The sequence below is a fragment of the Zychaea mexicana genome (assembly GCF_025766255.1).
Source record: "Zychaea mexicana strain RSA 1403 chromosome Unknown BDB00scaffold_94, whole genome shotgun sequence".
NCBI classification, from domain to species: Eukaryota; Fungi; Mucoromycota; class Mucoromycetes; order Mucorales; family Lichtheimiaceae; genus Zychaea; species Zychaea mexicana.
The window spans coordinates 141,733-158,623 of NW_026516757.1; the positions used below are offsets into that span (position 1 = coordinate 141,733).

A 16,891-nucleotide genomic window follows, 5' to 3' on the forward strand; every position below is an offset into this window, starting at 1 on the left:
CCGATTATAAGTATCATTGGTGTGCACTATTGCAAGCAAACTGATCGGCATTTGACGCCGAAGCTACTTATGATGAAACGGTTCTCCGCTTTGATTTTCCCTAAATTACCACCGGCAACCTGGTGCCGGCTGTAATATCGCATGTATATAAATACCTGTGTGAACTTCATCTTCTAGTTCCTACAAGTTTGTTTATGCTAGCCCAAATTTGATAATATGATAAATCATACACGCGATTCAAGCTCGTCACTCGCAACAATTGACGCGGAAAACTATCAACGGAAGCACGTGAAGCAATCATCGAACGTTGATGTCGAAGGTACATGCCGCATGAGTATAACGCTCGCTATGTGATTGATTTGTTGGCGCGTCAATAACATAATTGTCTATTAAAACATGTACAAAGATGCCGTCGAAAAATATCAAAAAGTAAAGCGTGAGCTATCACATATTAGTCGACAAATGTCTATCCAAGATGGCAAGCTCGAGGAAGGTGCTGCCGGCGAACAAGTTTTCAATCTCAATGACTTCTTGCAAAACATGTCAGAGGAGAGCGAGCAGGCAGACCACAAACCCAAGAACCTTGGTGTTGTATGGAATGATCTGTCCGTTGAGGTATCATAAATATCATTAATCATTCTAAAAAGAAGTTAACGGACCTACGTAATATCTGTTTTCTGACTCGTCGCTTTACAACAGGGCCTTGGCGCTGATGCACACACCATTCCTAATAATCTGTTCACTGCTCTCTTTAAAGTCCTTACACCATGGAAACTCTTTGGAATTTGCTCGAGTGCCAGCCGTAAGACCATTTTACATAAGCTGACTGGTTTTTGCAAGCCTGGCGAAATGCTTCTTGTTCTCGGTCGCCCCGGTGCAGGCTGCACGACGTTGCTTATTGTCTTGGCCAACATGCGGGCATCCTATACCAAGGTCGATGGTCAAGTTACTTATAGCGGCATTGATAACATTGAGTTTGCCAAACGATACCGTGGTCAGGTTTCCTACAATGCTGAAGAAGATATGCATTTTCCCGTGTGAGTATAATTATTTCTGCTTATGGATCGATTCCTGTCAAAATTATAATTGTATATCATATAAGCATACTTAGATTTAGTGACTGGTACATAATGATGGTTTATAGGCTGACAGTGAAGCAAACACTCCAGTTTGCGCTGCGTACTAAAACACCTGGGTCGCGTTTACCTGATGAAACCAAGAAAGAGTTTATCGGCAAATCATCTATCTCTTCGGTAACATGCTCGGACTGACCAAACAAATAAACACCGTGGTGGGCGATGCGTTTTTACGAGGCTTATCTGGCGGTGAGTGCAAGCGCTTGTCGATTGCTGAGGCTATGACCACACAAAGTGCCATCAGTTGCTGGGATTGCTCGACACGTGGTCTTGATGCTGCTTCGGCCTATGATTATATCAAGTCACTCCGTGTCATGTCCGATGTCGGGCACAAGACAACAATTGCAAGCTTCTACCAAGCCTCAGACAGTATCTTTGACTTGTTTGACAAGGTATTGCTCCTTGACGCTGGCCGATATTTATATTTTGGACCAGCTTCAGAAGCAAAGTCATACTTTGAAGGACTCGGCTTCTATTGTCAGCCACGCAAATCGACTCCTGATTTCCTCACCGGCCTATGTATTCCAGTGGAGCGTGAATTCCAGCCTGGCATGGAGAACATGGTGCCTCACCACCCTTCCGACTTTGAACGAGCCTATTACGAGTCTTCCACATACAAGAGAATGATGGCCGACCTTGAGGCGTACCAAGACCGGGTTACTAAGGAAATTCAGGCCCAGAACTTTAAAAATGCTGTCACCGAAGAACAACAAAAACGTGCATTTTCGAATCAGCCGTATGTTGCATCGTTCTATCAACAAGTCAAGGCCTTAACTATCCGACAAGCATTGTTGTTATTCAAGGACCATGAAGCACTGATATCGCGTTACAGTAGCATCTTCATCCTCAGCTTGATTACCGCATCATGTTTTTTTAACCTTCCATTGGATGGAACTGGCGCTTTCGGACGAAGTGGAATGCTCATGTTCACAGCTTTAACGGTAATTTTTTTCTCTACCTGCAAATTATACATAGCTCTTTATAATCAATAATCAACCATATGCGTATTTTGGCTTTTTTTGGGCCTATAGAACGCTTTTTTGGCCGAAACAGAGCTCATTAATTTTATGATGGGTCGACCAATTCTGGAGAAGCACAAACACTTTGCCATGTATCGTCCTTCAGCATTCTATATCGCTCAAGTACTCTCATGGATATTCCTTTGGCTATTGTCCAAGGTAAGAACCACTAACATTTAGTGTTAAAACCAGTGTTAAGGCCTTAACTAACATATTTGTTAGTCGTCTTATGGAGTATTTGCTCATATTTTCTGGCTGGCCTCAATCTGACAGCCGGTCGATTTTTCACACACGTACTCATTCTTCTGTTCATCAATTTGACAATGAACGGCTTTTTCCGTTTTCTGGGTACCCCTTTTTCCCATTATCACACCGCTTCCCAAGTTGCGGGTGCTTTACTTCTTGCGTCATTAATGTACATTGGTTATATGATTCCGTATGACTCTATGCCTCCCTGGTTTTTCTGGTATGTATGATTTTTTCTTCTGCATGCCAATTTCAAATAGCTTTTGTCAATCTGTGCTCATACGTCAATATCATCAAAAGGATATTTTGGATCAATCCTGTTGCCTATGAATACAAGGCTCTCCTAGTTAACGAAATGTCTGGTCAAATCTACTCGTGCAAAGGTGCTGGCAACTCTGTTCCTTTTGGCCCAGGCTACACGGATTGGAATTACAAAATGTGCACTATGGCTGGCGGCCGACCCGGTGAAGACTTCGTTCGAGGCGATGACTATCTGCGTACCGAATTGAGTTACGAGCCCTCTCATCTATGGGCGCCAAATTTCGTTGCTCTCATTGGGTTCTTTTTGTTGTTCACTTTCCTCGTCGCGGTTGCCCTCGAATGGTCGAACAAGAGTGGTGACAGTGGCGCTGGAAGTAGTACCAAGCTATACCTGCCTGAAAAGGCACCTAGACCTCGAAGCGAGCAGGAGGAAGAAGACCGATTACGAAGCCAACAAGAAAAAACGGACAAAATGGATCATATTGCAACTGGAGCCACGTTCTCCTGGCATCATGTCAATTACACTGTACCATTTAAAGGTGGACCTCTTCAGCTTCTCAATGACGTTTCCGGTATCATCAAACCTGGTCAACTTACTGCTCTCAAGGGATCTTCTGGTGCTGGTAAAACAACACTGCTTGACGTCCTCGCACAACGCAAGACCATCGGCAAAGTTGACGCTCGTATCTACCTCGACAACGAAGTCTTGATGAGTGACTTTGAGCGCATTACTGCTTACTGTGAGCAAATGGATATCCACAATCCTTTGGTTACCGTACGTGAAGCCATATAACTCTCTGCCTATCTGCGACAAGACGCCACCGTTTCCAAACAAGAAAAAGATACTTATGTTCAAGAAATTATCGAGCTGCTGGAAATGGAAGATATTGCAGATGCCCAGACCGGATCAGTGGAAGAAGGATGCGGCATTCCCGTGGAAGAGCGCTAACGTTTGACGATTGGCGTGGAACTCGTCAGCAAGCCAAAACTGCTGTTCTTGGACGAGCCTACATCAGGTCTGGATGCCCATAGCTCATTCAACATTGTACGATTTTTGCGCAAGCTTGCTGACGCTGGCTGGCCCGTCTTGTGTACCATTCATCAGCCTTCTGCTATCTTGTTCGAGCATTTTGATCATTTGATGTTGCTTGTTCGTGGTGGTCGTACTGCATACTACGGGCCAATCGGCAAGGATGCTCGTACTATGATTGACTATTTTGAAACGAACGGCGGCCCCAAATGTGCACCTCAGGCCAATCCTGCCGAGTATATTCTCGAAGTCGTCGGTGCCGGCACAGCTAATACGGGTGTCGTTCTCGACTGGCCACAAATTTGGCACAGCTCTTCTCAAGCGGAAGCACTAGATCAGGAACTCGAAGCCATCCATCAAACCGTCGATAGACATTCTTCACGAGAAGCATTGATATATGCAACATCGCTGTGGACTCAACTGCGACGTGTATGTACCCGCATGTGGGTCATTTACTGGCGCTCGTGCTCGTACAACTTTGGCCGCTTCATTTCGATCATGATCACTGCTTTGTTCTGCGGTTTCACATACTGGAAGCTATCTTTTTCTGTCACGGATATGAGGCCGGGCTTTTGCTTCGATTATGATGGGTGAAACTTTGGTAAGTTACTTAACATTGTTTTTTTTACATTTTGTGCTCCTTTGTACAATAGCTTTTTTGTCATCCAGTGATTGGCCAACACTGTTTTTTGTAGATTCTAGCTGGACAACCTAAGCTACTGACCGAAAGAATATATTTTCGTCGTCAATATGCGTCTCGATACCATGGATGGTTCCCATTTGCAATATCGATGGTCCTCGTCGAAATGTTGTATGCCTTGGTTTTTAGCGCCTTTTTCATGTTTGGATTCTACTGGGCAACTGGCTTTGTCAATACACCTGAAGCTTGTGGCTACTTCTACGTGATGCTTGTCTCTTGTGTCATTTGGGCCATTACTCTTGGATTTATGCTTGCTTTTCTGGGCGAGCACGAAACTTTGGCAGCCGTATTGAACACGCTTATCAATGTCGTTTTGTTCCTTTTTGCTGGGTTAGTGCAGTCACCAGATGCGATGCCGGAATTCTACAGCTCTTGGTTGTACTGGGCGAATCCATACCACTATTACGTCGAAGGCATACTGGTCAACGAGATGGAAACTTTGCCGGTTGTATGTAACGACAATGACATGATCCAGTTCAGTGCTCCTCCTGGTCAAGCCTGTGGCGATTACATGGCCAACTTCTTTGCAATGGGCAGTACTGTACAGGATATATCGCTGATAGCAATGCTACAGATACTTGCAGCTACAGCACATTTCGATCAGGAGAAGAATTTTACACAACAAGTTTGGTTGGAGCGCATCTCATAAATGGCGCAATGTGGGTATTATGCTTGCGTTTGCAGCATTTAACATTTTGGCGTTCTTTGCCCTGTGTTTCTGGAAGCGGAAGGCGCGACGATAGTTTTGCCCTTCGATCTTATTAGATTCTGCAACCTGTACACTACTTAATACTATCTATTGTAACAATAAAAAATGTTATTTGTATATGGCAATGTATATAACTTTTGGATTATAAAATTGTGCTTCTCCATAGACTCCACTGTTCATGCTTTAAAATTGCATAGATCGGTACTGGAATATTCTTCTCACTCAATTTGTCCAACAAAAGAGATATGGAACCATGCCAAACGATTGCAACTTTGTCGACCTTCTTACATCAGATAACGCATGGACGCAATATCTTGAAAAAATTGAAGAAGAGAGTAAACAAGGTCATCATAGTCTCGCCATTGACGCATCTTGCCGTGCCATCGATGCCATCAATCATTTGAGGCTTTTGATCCTTTATCAACGACGCGCCATGGCATACGCTAAAAACTGCCAAATCCAAAAAGCACTCGACGATGCAAGCCTCATGATGCGTGTCGCTCCTCATTCGACGCAAGGTTACATATGTGCAAGCGAAATCTACATGATGTGGGGCAAGGCAGGACGGGCGGTCGAGGTTTTGGAAGACGCCGTGAACAAAACAACTCCAGGAGCAGATAGCAGCACCAGCGCAATCATCACTGAAACAGAAACAACTACAGAAACAGAGCTAAAAGCACGTCTGTGTACAGCAAAAGAATGCCATGAAAAACGAGTTGATTTTATTACCTCGCTGCCCACGGAAATTATGATGCAGATATTCGGTTATCTCAACTGGTACCCACAACGAATATTAAAACCGCTCTGTGTATCTAAAGCATGGCGTGCTAGGATTCTAGGATGTCCGAATGTTTGGGAGAAAATAGTTGCCCTCAACCTTCAAGAGGAAGAGCTCAATTTAGTATGCGGCTTCCTACCTATCGTCAGCAGCACTGTTAAGGAACTGGAACTATCTGATTACGGGGCGTACACAAAGTTATTTCCTATCTTTGCTGCACTAGCAGAGAAACGACGGTTTTGCAACTTTCGTAAGCTGACCATTCATTGTACGTATCTACTGTAATTATATAATTGTCGTGTATTTTAGAGTTATACTAACTGCCAATCTTCAAGCAAATCGTACTGGTTTTAACGATCCGATATTCAGCGCTCTCTTAAATGTGGGTGCCCAATTGACAAAGCTGAGTCTTATCCTGTTTGACGACGAGGATGAAAATATGATGCCATCTCTTTTCAAGGTTCTCGAACTATGTCCCAATATACAGGATCTGATATACGGCGGTAATGGTATGCTCAGCGATATTGAAGACGTTATCCCAAGAACAAGGACTAGCCATGGCATTACCCGGATTCTCCTACTTTGCTCTTATCTATCCCATGGCGCTTTCGAATTCGTTCTACGACGATGCCAGCACCTTAGAGTGCTGAACATAAAGGCAGAAGTGGTAGAGGGCGGAACTGAAATATGCAGCTCAATCCAGGAGCTCGGCACTCATCTGCAAGCTTTTGCTTTTAACAATGAGGGGTATTGGTACAACATGCCACAACAACAAAAAATTACTTCTGGTGCTGGTGCTGCTCGTACTTACAGCACTGACTACAACAAAGCTAAAGGCGATCAAACACACGATTCTGGTGGACTATTACAACTACGCGTAACAGACGAAATATACTGGTTATCTACACTAGTACCGTTGCTTTCTGCCCATCACGAGACGTTGCAGGAGCTGGATATACCATTAAGGGTACTTCCAGTAGGTGGAGGGTTCAACCAACAGCTTCGTGCCTTGGGACGCATTTCTTTTCCATCGTTACGCAAGTTAGCCATACGAGACATTCAAAGGACGCATAGTACCGTTGCAGATTTGATCAAACAGTGTGGGATGCTCCAAAGTCTTTGTCTGTCGTTCGCCGACGATGAATCAGCACAAAGGGTCTTTATAGCGATGGCCGACAACATCACTTTACTCCGTGAACTGGAGGAGCTAGAGATTGTTGCGTGCAACTCTAATCACAAGTGTTCCATTGCTCCAGGTCTCACGGCGTTTTTCGAGGCGTTCCAAGCACTAGGCGTCACTCAGTCTCGACTACGACGCGTCAAACTTGAAGAAGTGGATCTGTCATGGGCAATCTCTTCCTGTTCGGCGTTATCCTTATTGGCTAGTCTTCCTACCATTCGCATTATTGAGCTTATTAGAGTGATGGTGCCCAAACGGCTTATGGATCAATTTGCTCAAAAAGTACAAGAGGCTGGAACTTTGGAGGAGTTAAAGATAAATGAACTCGACGAGCTCACACTTGATGATGATACGTTCCAGTGGTTTGCCTTTGCTCCTTCATTAAAATCACTCGCGCTGCTTAATCTTTCCAGCATTACCGATGATTGTTTGAGTTATTTCGAGGACAACCCTGAGGGGAATCTTAAAGCCCTTATAATAACCGAATGTCCTCTAATCACCAGCTATGGTTTGCAAAGGATAGATAAACTTATTCCTAAAGTTTACTTCTACCGCTACTAGTTTACAAATGCTAGCAGTAATAAAACACTAAGCATACCATGTATGTATAATATCTATACGAAGCCATCATCTTTTATACCTGTCAAATCTCATAAGGCTATTATCATGCTGTCAATACGAGGATCACATGAATTAAATGACTGATCGTAGGCCGTTTAGTGTGCAGCAACAGCTACGGATCAAAACTCGGTTGTGCTCTCTGCTCCGTTTCTACGCTCATCGGTGAAAAACGGTCTCGCTTGCTTAATGTCGCTGGTGTCTGCATGAGCCATTGCATAATAGCAGCGCCACGGTTAAAAAAGGCTTACCATTTTTCGATTGCTTTTCATAAAAAATGTTACGATAGACGGTACCCCCCCTGTGCCTTTACAAATGGCTCAGCATGGTTATTATAGTTGTTACTCTCAAAACATATCGTTATAACACAAGTAAAGCGATCATGTAGGCGTGCCCCTGACTGTGGTAAATGAATCCTAAAATTTTCAGGAACAGTAACTGTTTTTTTCATTAGTTCCGTTGTTGCTAACAATCAATGCCGTTTCAGATGGCATAACGGAGACGGGACGATCGCCAAGACGGTGGTTACACCAAGACAAATTCTATTTTTATAAACCTGTGCCTATCCGCATATGAATGTATGGGCGTCTCGGCCCAAAGCCCTTTTTGTTTCCCTTCTTTTACTGTTCCTTTTTTTCTTTCTTGACCTCTTGTTAATTGACTACCGGAATCAGACAACAGCAATAAAAATAAATTAGATGGCGCCCGTTATAGACGACCAAAGCAGCTACACGCATTACCTCGTAGCACGACAAGCTGTCCAAGATGAGACAATCAATCGTCTGACACCAACTGACGATCAGAAAATAACGCTTATTATTATTGGTGTATATGTCGCTGCCGTTCTGATATTATGGAACATGCCTGTTATCAAAATTGTGCTTGCACCGTTCAAGGTAAGCAATGAAAAACGGTGCAAAGATGTAGTGTTTCAACACACGTTATCTCAGGAATAGCGAAAAGTGACTTTCTCGAATCGTGTGTATAGCTCCTGACGGTGGGGTTACACGAGTTCTCGCATGCCATCGTTGGATGCTTTACGTGTGCGAAAATCGAGTCGATAGAAATTGATCCAGATGAAGGCGGTGTTACTCGCATGGTAAAACGGAAGTTTGTGTGTGATGGATCAAAGCAAGGCCTTGTTATTAAATGGAATTGCTATATTTTAGCGTGGAGGTATTCCCATGTGCACTCTGCCTGCAGGTTATCTGGGATCCTCACTTATTGGCGCCATCCTTGTCATGTGCGGATTCGACGTGCTTGCATCCAAAGTTGCCTCTATTTTTCTGGGCGTCTGCTTATTGTTCACATTGTGGTGGGCTAGAAATTGGCTCACGCGTGGTATTGGCGTCCTCTTTATTGGTTTAATTGTCCTTTTATGGCTCGTCGCTCGCAGCGTTGGTCTAAAATATTTCGTATTATTTGTTGGGTAAGCAAGCGATGGGTGTGATGATGGTATATACAATTTTGAAAGCTGAATGGATATTGTTGTTAGCGTTATGTCGTGCATGTATTGTCTGTGGGATATCCTCGACGATCTGGTGTTCCGGAAAGCATACGAATCCGATGCATCCAAATTTGCAAAACAGTGTGGTGGATGCATGTCCAGTCGTGTCTGGGGCGTCTTGTGGTTTTTCATTAGCTTGATCTTCTTCGTGGCCGGTATATTAATTGGTCTAGCCGCTTTCAAAGGTAAATGGATGATAGCTTTATTATTGTCATGTCAAAAAATGGTTTGGACTGAATTTGTTTGTTATAGATGACCAGGAAACTCAGCAACAGCGCGCAGACAGCCTTGGCACTTTGCAATGAACTAAAATTACGAAATCCCATAGTTCCTATTTACTTGCTACTATACCATTAACCCTCCTTCCATCAAACTCTTCTCCCCTCACTCATCTTTCTGTACGTTCTTCTCCTCGATTTGTAACATTGCGCTACTTTTTTTATCTGTAAATATATGCAAATATAACCCTCGCTTTGATCACAACAATCATGTGTAACAATTGGCTGCCACATCGCTTAAAAGTATCAGTACCAGCTTGCACGTTGAGCCTACCCTTGAACTTCAGCTGCAGCATCGGTGCCCTTTAGTATTGCTATGATGACAGTCTTTCAAATCGTATGCTTGAAAGAATCCCGGACAATCCGGATTTGGGTTTTAAACTGACCTACTCATGTCCCACAGCAACTCCGCTAACATTACCTTGGCAACGAACATATCACCAGCAATGGTAACTTTCAAAGACTACAATGACATGACAATTACGCGAAAAGTAGGCAGAAAGACTGAGTTTTTGGGTGAAATGTATGTCTTGGTTTTTCACAATCTAGAGCACTTCCACCTGTGATATTGACCCTGAACTTGAAGAGAAGCTCAAGGAATTCCGCTTCGCAAAGTATTCCAGCGGCAACGCGGCCTTTGTCTGTAAGTTTTGCTTATTCCCAAACCCCACGAATAAATATGTTTTGAAAGAAGACTTATACGTGCGTCCAACTTGTAGTGCAAATTGATCGCAAGCAGTTGAAAATCGTAGAGGATGAAGTTTTTGACAACATTTCGATCGAGGATCTTGTTGAAGGTATATATACAACACAAAATTGCAATATGATATTGGGGCTTCGCCAACTTACTTGCACTGAAAAATCATGCAGAACTTCCCGAGAACAGTCCCCGCTACATTATCCTTAGCTACGAGGTACATCCATTCTATTCTTCATACGATATAACCAAGAAAGCAACCAGTAGTTATTAACTTTGATATATATTCAAGTTGACGCATAGTGATGGACGTAAGAACTTCCCCTTGTTGTTCATCTACTGGTCGCCTTCCACTGCCAAGGCAGAAATTAATATGCTCGTAAGTAACACTCATACTGTCAGGTGACATCATTCGCCACTCTTATTGTCCAGAAAACAACTATTTTTGGCAGCATGACTAATTAATATTCTAAAAACCAACAGTATGCATCTGCCAAGACATATCTCCAGGAAAAGATTGGCGTCAACAGGGTAATTAATCACCATAACCCCAATCCACAAAAGAGATGCTTTACATATCACTTCATTAATGAACATCTTTAAAACTACTCCTAGGGTTATGATATTCGAGAAGCAGAGATGCTTACAGATGAATTCCTTGAACAGAACTTGAAATCGGTATAATGTACATAAAAGTTAAACTGTTGTGCAGTGGGTGGGTGTAAACTGTCTCTATAAGATACTCTTTCTATCTCTCGTTTATGTTCTTCTTGATTTAAAACTATGATGCTATCCGAGCAGCCTCCCTAGCAATTTCACTGAATAGTAGCTTGTTCCAGTCATCTACGGGACCAGGCAAGCAGGTGTGTAGACAATCTGAATCGGGACGAGAATGGGCATCACCACGAAGATTAGCCATGGTAGAGACATTGAAGAATTTGATGCGGTCGTCACCAGTCTCATCAATAAGATCCTAATAACAAAACATCAATCTATCGCACACTCTCTTATTTTTTCTTACACCATCAGTATTCTTATCTATTACCTTCCAAACTTGGTCAAACTTGACATGCATGTCCCATTGATATTCACCCTGTTTACGGGTAGGAACGTGTGGTACTTTGCTAGGTTCCTTATACTGAGAGCATTTGAGATGTCCATAAGGTGTGCTTCGAATCCATATGCGTTGCAGTGGCGTCATGTTCTCAACCAAGAAATCAACGACGATCTTCATCGCTTTCCTATACGCTGCCATCATCTCATCATCCGACTCGTTGGGACCCCACTTCTTGTCCGTGTGCCAGTGTGGACCCTGCAAAACACATATATATTAGTTGTATTGGAATATAAGAAGATACACAAACAGCAAACTTACCGTGTTCAAAACGATATGATGAAACCGTGACAAAGCATGCTTCCTACGAGTTGTATACACATCGTTCAGTATTTCTAACAACGTATCTCCTTCTTTGCCTTTCACATACTCGAACTTTTTCTCAAGTAAACCTACCACGGAAAATTGCTGCCTCTTCCAATTACAAATCCCTCCTCATCAAACGGGTCCAACAACTTGAAATCGTCCAATCGTACAAGGTAATCCGATCGAAGATAGGCCAAACTAACAGCACTTTGAACCTGTAATTTGCTTTCGTGCACAAGCTGACTGGCCCACATGTTGGTGTTTCCGCCAGTGATATTGGTGTTGCCTGGTGGGTTGTAGAGCGTTTCGCCAAGCAAGCATGCCATACTCTCGAACTCTAGCTGATTGATAGAGTCACCGACAAATAATAAAGGATGGTCTGCGAGATAAGCTGAGAATGCATTGGCGTCGAATGGTACCAATTCACATTTCTTTGGTTTCCAAGTATAATCCAAGCTTTTATACGGATTATGTGAGGATCGGGTTATGCGTTAGTTAAAAGAAAAATAGATATAGAACGTCCCCTTTCCAGCACAAAACAGCCAAATTAAGAAGAGATGGAAATAGAAAGACTTGCTTACATGTGGCGACTTCGGTTAAACTCCCCGGTCTCGTCGTGTCGACGATAACATTTATGAGGAAAGTTCCATGCGCAGTAATACTTGGCTGCTTTTTCCACAGCAGCTGCCGTCTCAGCCTCGAGCTTGATTGGCTTTTTGACCCATTTGCCGTCGTTGTATGTACTGCTCGTGCAAAGCTGCTTATTCTTTGGCAAGTCCACAACTGGGTCTATTTTTGCAGCGTAGTTTGTTGGGATCTCGGCGTCTCGTTGGTTCGTTGGAAGGATGGTGCCATCTTGATGACTCCATGCAAACATCCAAAGCAAGAGAAACGTGACAATGGCGACACTATAGACGGTGCGCGACCAGAATGACTGGGGTAGAGCTGATGGTGAATCTGGCAGTGACATATCCGTTAGTGTGTTGGTTGGTTGGTATAATTATATGTACATAAGATGGCACGGAAGATGAAGGAAGGTTGAGGGAAGCAGAGTGAGAGAGCGAAATAAATTAAAAAGGAGAGAGAGAGAGAGCAAAAGAGTATTTTTCTTTTTTGAGTATTAGTGCGTTTTGGACCTAGAACGTCACTAAGGTTTCTCCTCACTCCCGTTTACGATAATACCTTAATCAAAAAACAGTAAGTGCTCAATTTTTTCAATGGTTGCTTTTTCTCTTTAACATAAACGAAAGCTCATAGGACATTGGCTGACCATGTAACCATGCAAAAAACGTAAAGGAGTATTACATCAGTTTAGCAAACGAGGCTCACATTCTGGAGCGGCACTCAAGGGTAGCCAAAGCGACAACAAGGACAACGATCCTGTCGATCACCTATTTGGTTACACAAAGCGGGGAATAATTTGGAGGATCAGAGCCAATAAATCAATGTCTTTTGGATCGGTCAGGGACTATGGTATAGGCTTGGTTGCTGGCTTGATCGGTAGCTACTGTACTTTGCTTTTTGAAATACTATCGGCAGTGATAAATGAAACACGGTCCATTCTATACTTTGATGCAATCAGTTGTTGATCACGGATCGCTTTTCCTATAGAAACCCAGTACAGTATAAACAGCATTGATGTTGTACGTTCTACTCCAAACATGGGTAAATCCACAGAAACTGTGACGACTGTGCTATTAGTGAACTTGTTATTTGTTTCTTCAACAGGATTCTAGACGTCAGCCTTTTTACATGTTATCAGCAGTATGACCTTGACGATATGCTATTACGTTTCGTTAGCTACCTACATTTGATTTAATGCTGCAACAAACTCAGGCAAATGTACTAGATTAAGTTCGATGGGTAACAGCAGGAAACGTTTGTAATTAGACCAGTAAGCAAGTTGTACTGCTTTTTAGGCTTAGATCTTGCACACTGTGCCTATTCGTAGGGGTATTCAATATGTCCTCATCAGCTAGAGCATACATTGACGAATTTGCTACGCCTAATCAGACCAGCTCTTCCAGCATTATCTTTGTATCCTTCGGACTTGATAATATCTGTATTGAAACCTTGAGGTTATTTCTCCTAACGGCTTAAATTTTGCTAGTACCGAATCAACGTAGCGCTCCTTTTGAATAATATGATAATAAATCGACTTTGAAATTGGTTGGGTGCTTTTTTTCCGGGATCGACCACATATTTTTGCAGCAGGTCACAACTAGGTTGGCCAGTATATGCTGTGGATGATCAGATAAGTTACTTTGGGTAAATATGAAAAGCTGTGCATATAAGCTGGCACAGGATCCTGAATAGCGACTGATATGCAAGAACGCGCCATGGGTGCCGGTGGATCGTATACCTTTTGTGGTGTGCTCATATCTGTGCTTTCTGGTATGTATGTAGCTTTATCTTGGTACGCATGAAAGGCAGAATCTGGAGAGAGAAAAAGCAAACAATACAAAAGTCGGGGTGTGACACACACATACACAATACCGATCTAATATATATCTAAGCTTCCATTGTTTACTTTATTACATCACTCCACCATACTGATGTCCACATCGTAAAGCCTTCAGCGAGATCCCGTAACGTATTCTTTTTGTGCAGATAAGAAAAGAAATCAACGTGTCTATCTTTTTCTTTTGTGTAAATTAATTTTGAACAAGGAACGAACGACATGCAGGATGGACGGAAGGGAGGGGGGGGGAGGTGGGGATATATAAAGAAGAGAGAAAAAGATGTGCTAAATGATCGAAAACGGGAGATAGAGAGAGAGAGAGAAACAACCTATGTGACCGGGTTTCAATATGTGTAAAGTGCTGAAGTTGTAAGTTGTATATATGTTAAATGTGTGTGTGTGTGTGTAATATGTTGTAGTATGTGTAATATGCTTGGTTTTTTTTTTTTTCTATCGTTGCGTTTTGACACCTGTCAGTTCAAGATCAGCAGATGTTTTGATCGGGCCGGATCCCAACAGCGTATCCGTTGTGAGTCGCTTTGTACTCTTTTCTACCATTTCCACATGCCTAGTGACAGAAACCCACGTCCCGGATGTAAGTCGGAAGATCCCTTTCATCAAAACAGAACACTCAACCCAAAACGCGTAAACTTACGTGTACCAAGCGCCACCACCCAAAGTCAACAAGATGCCCCATGCATTCATCCACGTGATATGCAATTTAAAGATGATCACCGCCAGTACGATCGAAAGAACCTGCTTTACGTTGCCTGCCACGGTCATCGTCAGTGCGCTCGTCTTTTTGTTGGCAGTGAAGCTGACGACGTTTAGAAAGAATGCAATCACGCCATTGACCAACAGCGCAAAAGCGAGCGTCCATGTGAATCCCGTCCGGTAAAACTCGCGTACTTGGGCCATTTCGCCCGTTGCATACGCATAAACGAGTGTTTGCATAAACGCGAGTGGCGACATGCGTAGTAACAGATCCAATGGATGCAGCTTGAGTCGACCGACCTGAACGCGATTCGTCACGACCGTTTTCACTGCTGCTAACACCGTGCCCAGAACCGTCAGAAAGAATCCCATGCCTGTATAATCATAATCGCCAAATGTTGCGAAAGCGACACCTGCAACAACCTTAAAAAAAGACCGTGTTTAGCACCTTTTTTCTTTCGTCTGGAACAAGGCTCCCCCCTTTCAATCCGATTTAAAAATAGCAGTGCATGAAAATAGAGCTATAATTAAAACAACTCACCGGTAACAGCGAAATATAGGTCATGGTAGAGTAGGATTTGCTGAGGAACATGACAGACAGCAAGATGGTGAATACCGGCGTCATGGCACGAACCACTTGGTGGAACTATCAATTTGCGATATCATCATTTAATTGCACTGTTGTTGCCTAGAATCATTCAAATGTACTTACAGGCACTGTGACAAGATTACTGATGTTGGGAATCATGGGTTAGAACCAAACGCCTCTTTCCTTAACCAAAAACACATCCAGATGAACACTAACTTACAGTGAAACATTACTGATGGCAATATTGATAGTATAGAGGACCGAAAACAGAATCATAATGATATTTTCCCGTTCACCCAGTTTGGCAGGAGTAAATACGTTAAAACGCCAGAATAGATAGGCTCCAATCGCACCGCATAACGTGTGAATGGCTGTCAGCGTCCATGGATACGGAAACTGGAAAAGCGATAAAATGATCTTGTTGTACAATGTCAATACCAGATTGAGTACAAAGTACATTCCCAGCCAAAGCATGGATGAGTCTAAGCTGTTGCTGCTAGTCGATCCTCGCGTGGACAATGGATTACTCGGATAAAGCGCCATTTCTAGTCTTCTTTTTTTTTTAAGAAAGATAAATAAAAGGGAATGGAGAAAAGAGAGAAGGCTGTTGTTGTTGTTGACGACGACGGTTGAGGTGAGTTGAAAGAGAGTGAACACAAAAAAAAAAAGGTTTTGATTCCGTTTTTCTCTGACTGTTGTAACTGATTGGAGAAAAGAGCCTGTGACCGTTAAAGAGGACGATGGTAAAAGGGGTGGCAAAAAGGAAAGAAGGAAAAGGCAAAGGACTAAACCCGTAAGGGGGATAATTGTTTGTTAGAGACGGAAAAGATGAGATTGGATGGAAAAAAAAAAGATGAAAAGAGGTAAGAGTGTCGCCTAGCAACACCAAAAAAAAAAGAAGTTGTCTTCGGAGTAGCGGAAGTGAAACTGATAAGAGATCGTCGTAACCGGGACAGTTCTCCTGTCAGTGTGGCCCATAGTGAAATCGAAAAATTAGCACACACACACACAAGCGTACGAGATGTAGTTTGACTTTAATTGTACATAAAAAGCTTAGAGTACCTTTTTTTTCTCTTGCGCAGTAAACAAAATTGATTGCTACGTTTTTCCTGTCGCGGGTTGAGGCAAAACTTGGGAGACGAAAGCAATAGTAACCGTTAGTCCCGAGATTTTTATAGAAACGAGCATGGTTCTGGGCTTTATGGATCCCAACCTAAAAAAGATTCGTTTTTCAATGTCAGCGTTAGTACGTTTTTCGCGGAAGGATGATTGACTGTTTTGTGTTTTTCGTTTGATGATGAATGTAGGGTCATTCGTAGACACAGAGGGTTTCAGAGGATGGGGAAGGGAGAGAACCATGCTGAAACCAGGATGGAATTTTCATGCAAGTAGTATTGCCATGTAAAGAAGAGTTGGGTGGTGGGTGTACTACCCTACTTTTCTTATTACACAGCAATTAACAACACAAACAAAATAATTATTAGCTGTTCTAGAATGTTTTCAACAGAATGGCTTTGGTTTATAGTGCAACTAATTATGTAGCTATGC

At 42.8% G+C, this 16,891-nt stretch overlaps 5 protein-coding genes and 1 pseudogene across 6 annotated transcripts; 3 read left to right on the forward strand and 3 right to left on the reverse strand.

The window, feature by feature from the left end:
• Window positions 1-402: 402 nt before the first annotated feature.
• BDB00DRAFT_921773 lies at window positions 403-5,132 on the forward strand (annotated as a pseudogene; the record flags this gene model as incomplete). Its single annotated transcript has 7 exons — window positions 403-615; window positions 700-1,037; window positions 1,145-2,077; window positions 2,168-2,314; window positions 2,378-2,621; window positions 2,702-4,293; window positions 4,388-5,132. Coding segments are annotated over 7 exons (4,212 nt in total), but the record flags the coding sequence as incomplete, so codon positions are not given.
• A 173-nt stretch (window positions 5,133-5,305) lies between these two features.
• BDB00DRAFT_845033 (uncharacterized protein) lies at window positions 5,306-7,646 on the forward strand. Its single transcript, XM_053125041.1, has 2 exons — window positions 5,306-6,147; window positions 6,215-7,646. The coding sequence occupies exons 1-2, from the start codon at window positions 5,355-5,357 to the stop codon at window positions 7,618-7,620; spliced, it is 2,199 nt and encodes a 732-aa protein (XP_052975449.1). The 5' UTR covers window positions 5,306-5,354; the 3' UTR covers window positions 7,621-7,646.
• A 729-nt stretch (window positions 7,647-8,375) lies between these two features.
• Window positions 8,376-10,843, forward strand: BDB00DRAFT_884597 (peptidase M50B-like-domain-containing protein; the record flags this gene model as incomplete). Its single annotated transcript, XM_053128343.1, has 5 exons — window positions 8,376-8,573; window positions 8,666-8,776; window positions 8,847-9,106; window positions 9,173-9,369; window positions 10,791-10,843. The coding sequence occupies 5 exons, from the start codon at window positions 8,376-8,378 to the stop codon at window positions 10,841-10,843; spliced, it is 819 nt and encodes a 272-aa protein (XP_052975450.1).
• Window positions 10,444-11,572, reverse strand: BDB00DRAFT_637607 (uncharacterized protein). Its single transcript, XM_053118119.1, has 4 exons — window positions 11,535-11,572; window positions 11,205-11,471; window positions 10,784-11,132; window positions 10,444-10,538 (listed from the first exon to the last, which is right to left on the reverse strand). Exons 2-3 carry the CDS (start codon window positions 11,415-11,417, stop codon window positions 10,941-10,943), a joined length of 405 nt encoding a protein of 134 aa, XP_052975451.1. The 5' UTR covers window positions 11,418-11,471; window positions 11,535-11,572; the 3' UTR covers window positions 10,444-10,538; window positions 10,784-10,940.
• BDB00DRAFT_637606 (uncharacterized protein) lies at window positions 11,573-12,823 on the reverse strand. The gene is made up of 2 exons (XM_053118118.1): window positions 12,161-12,823; window positions 11,573-12,035 (listed from the first exon to the last, which is right to left on the reverse strand). The coding sequence occupies exons 1-2, from the start codon at window positions 12,547-12,549 to the stop codon at window positions 11,666-11,668; spliced, it is 759 nt and encodes a 252-aa protein (XP_052975452.1). The 5' UTR covers window positions 12,550-12,823; the 3' UTR covers window positions 11,573-11,665.
• Window positions 12,824-14,691: 1,868 nt separating this feature from the next.
• On the reverse strand, window positions 14,692-15,802 carry BDB00DRAFT_771285 (triose-phosphate transporter family-domain-containing protein; the record flags this gene model as incomplete). The annotated part of the gene is made up of 4 exons (XM_053119946.1): window positions 14,692-15,177; window positions 15,296-15,400; window positions 15,467-15,485; window positions 15,564-15,802. 4 exons carry the CDS (start codon window positions 15,800-15,802, stop codon window positions 14,692-14,694), a joined length of 849 nt encoding a protein of 282 aa, XP_052975453.1.
• Between the last annotated feature and the right edge of the window lie 1,089 nt (window positions 15,803-16,891).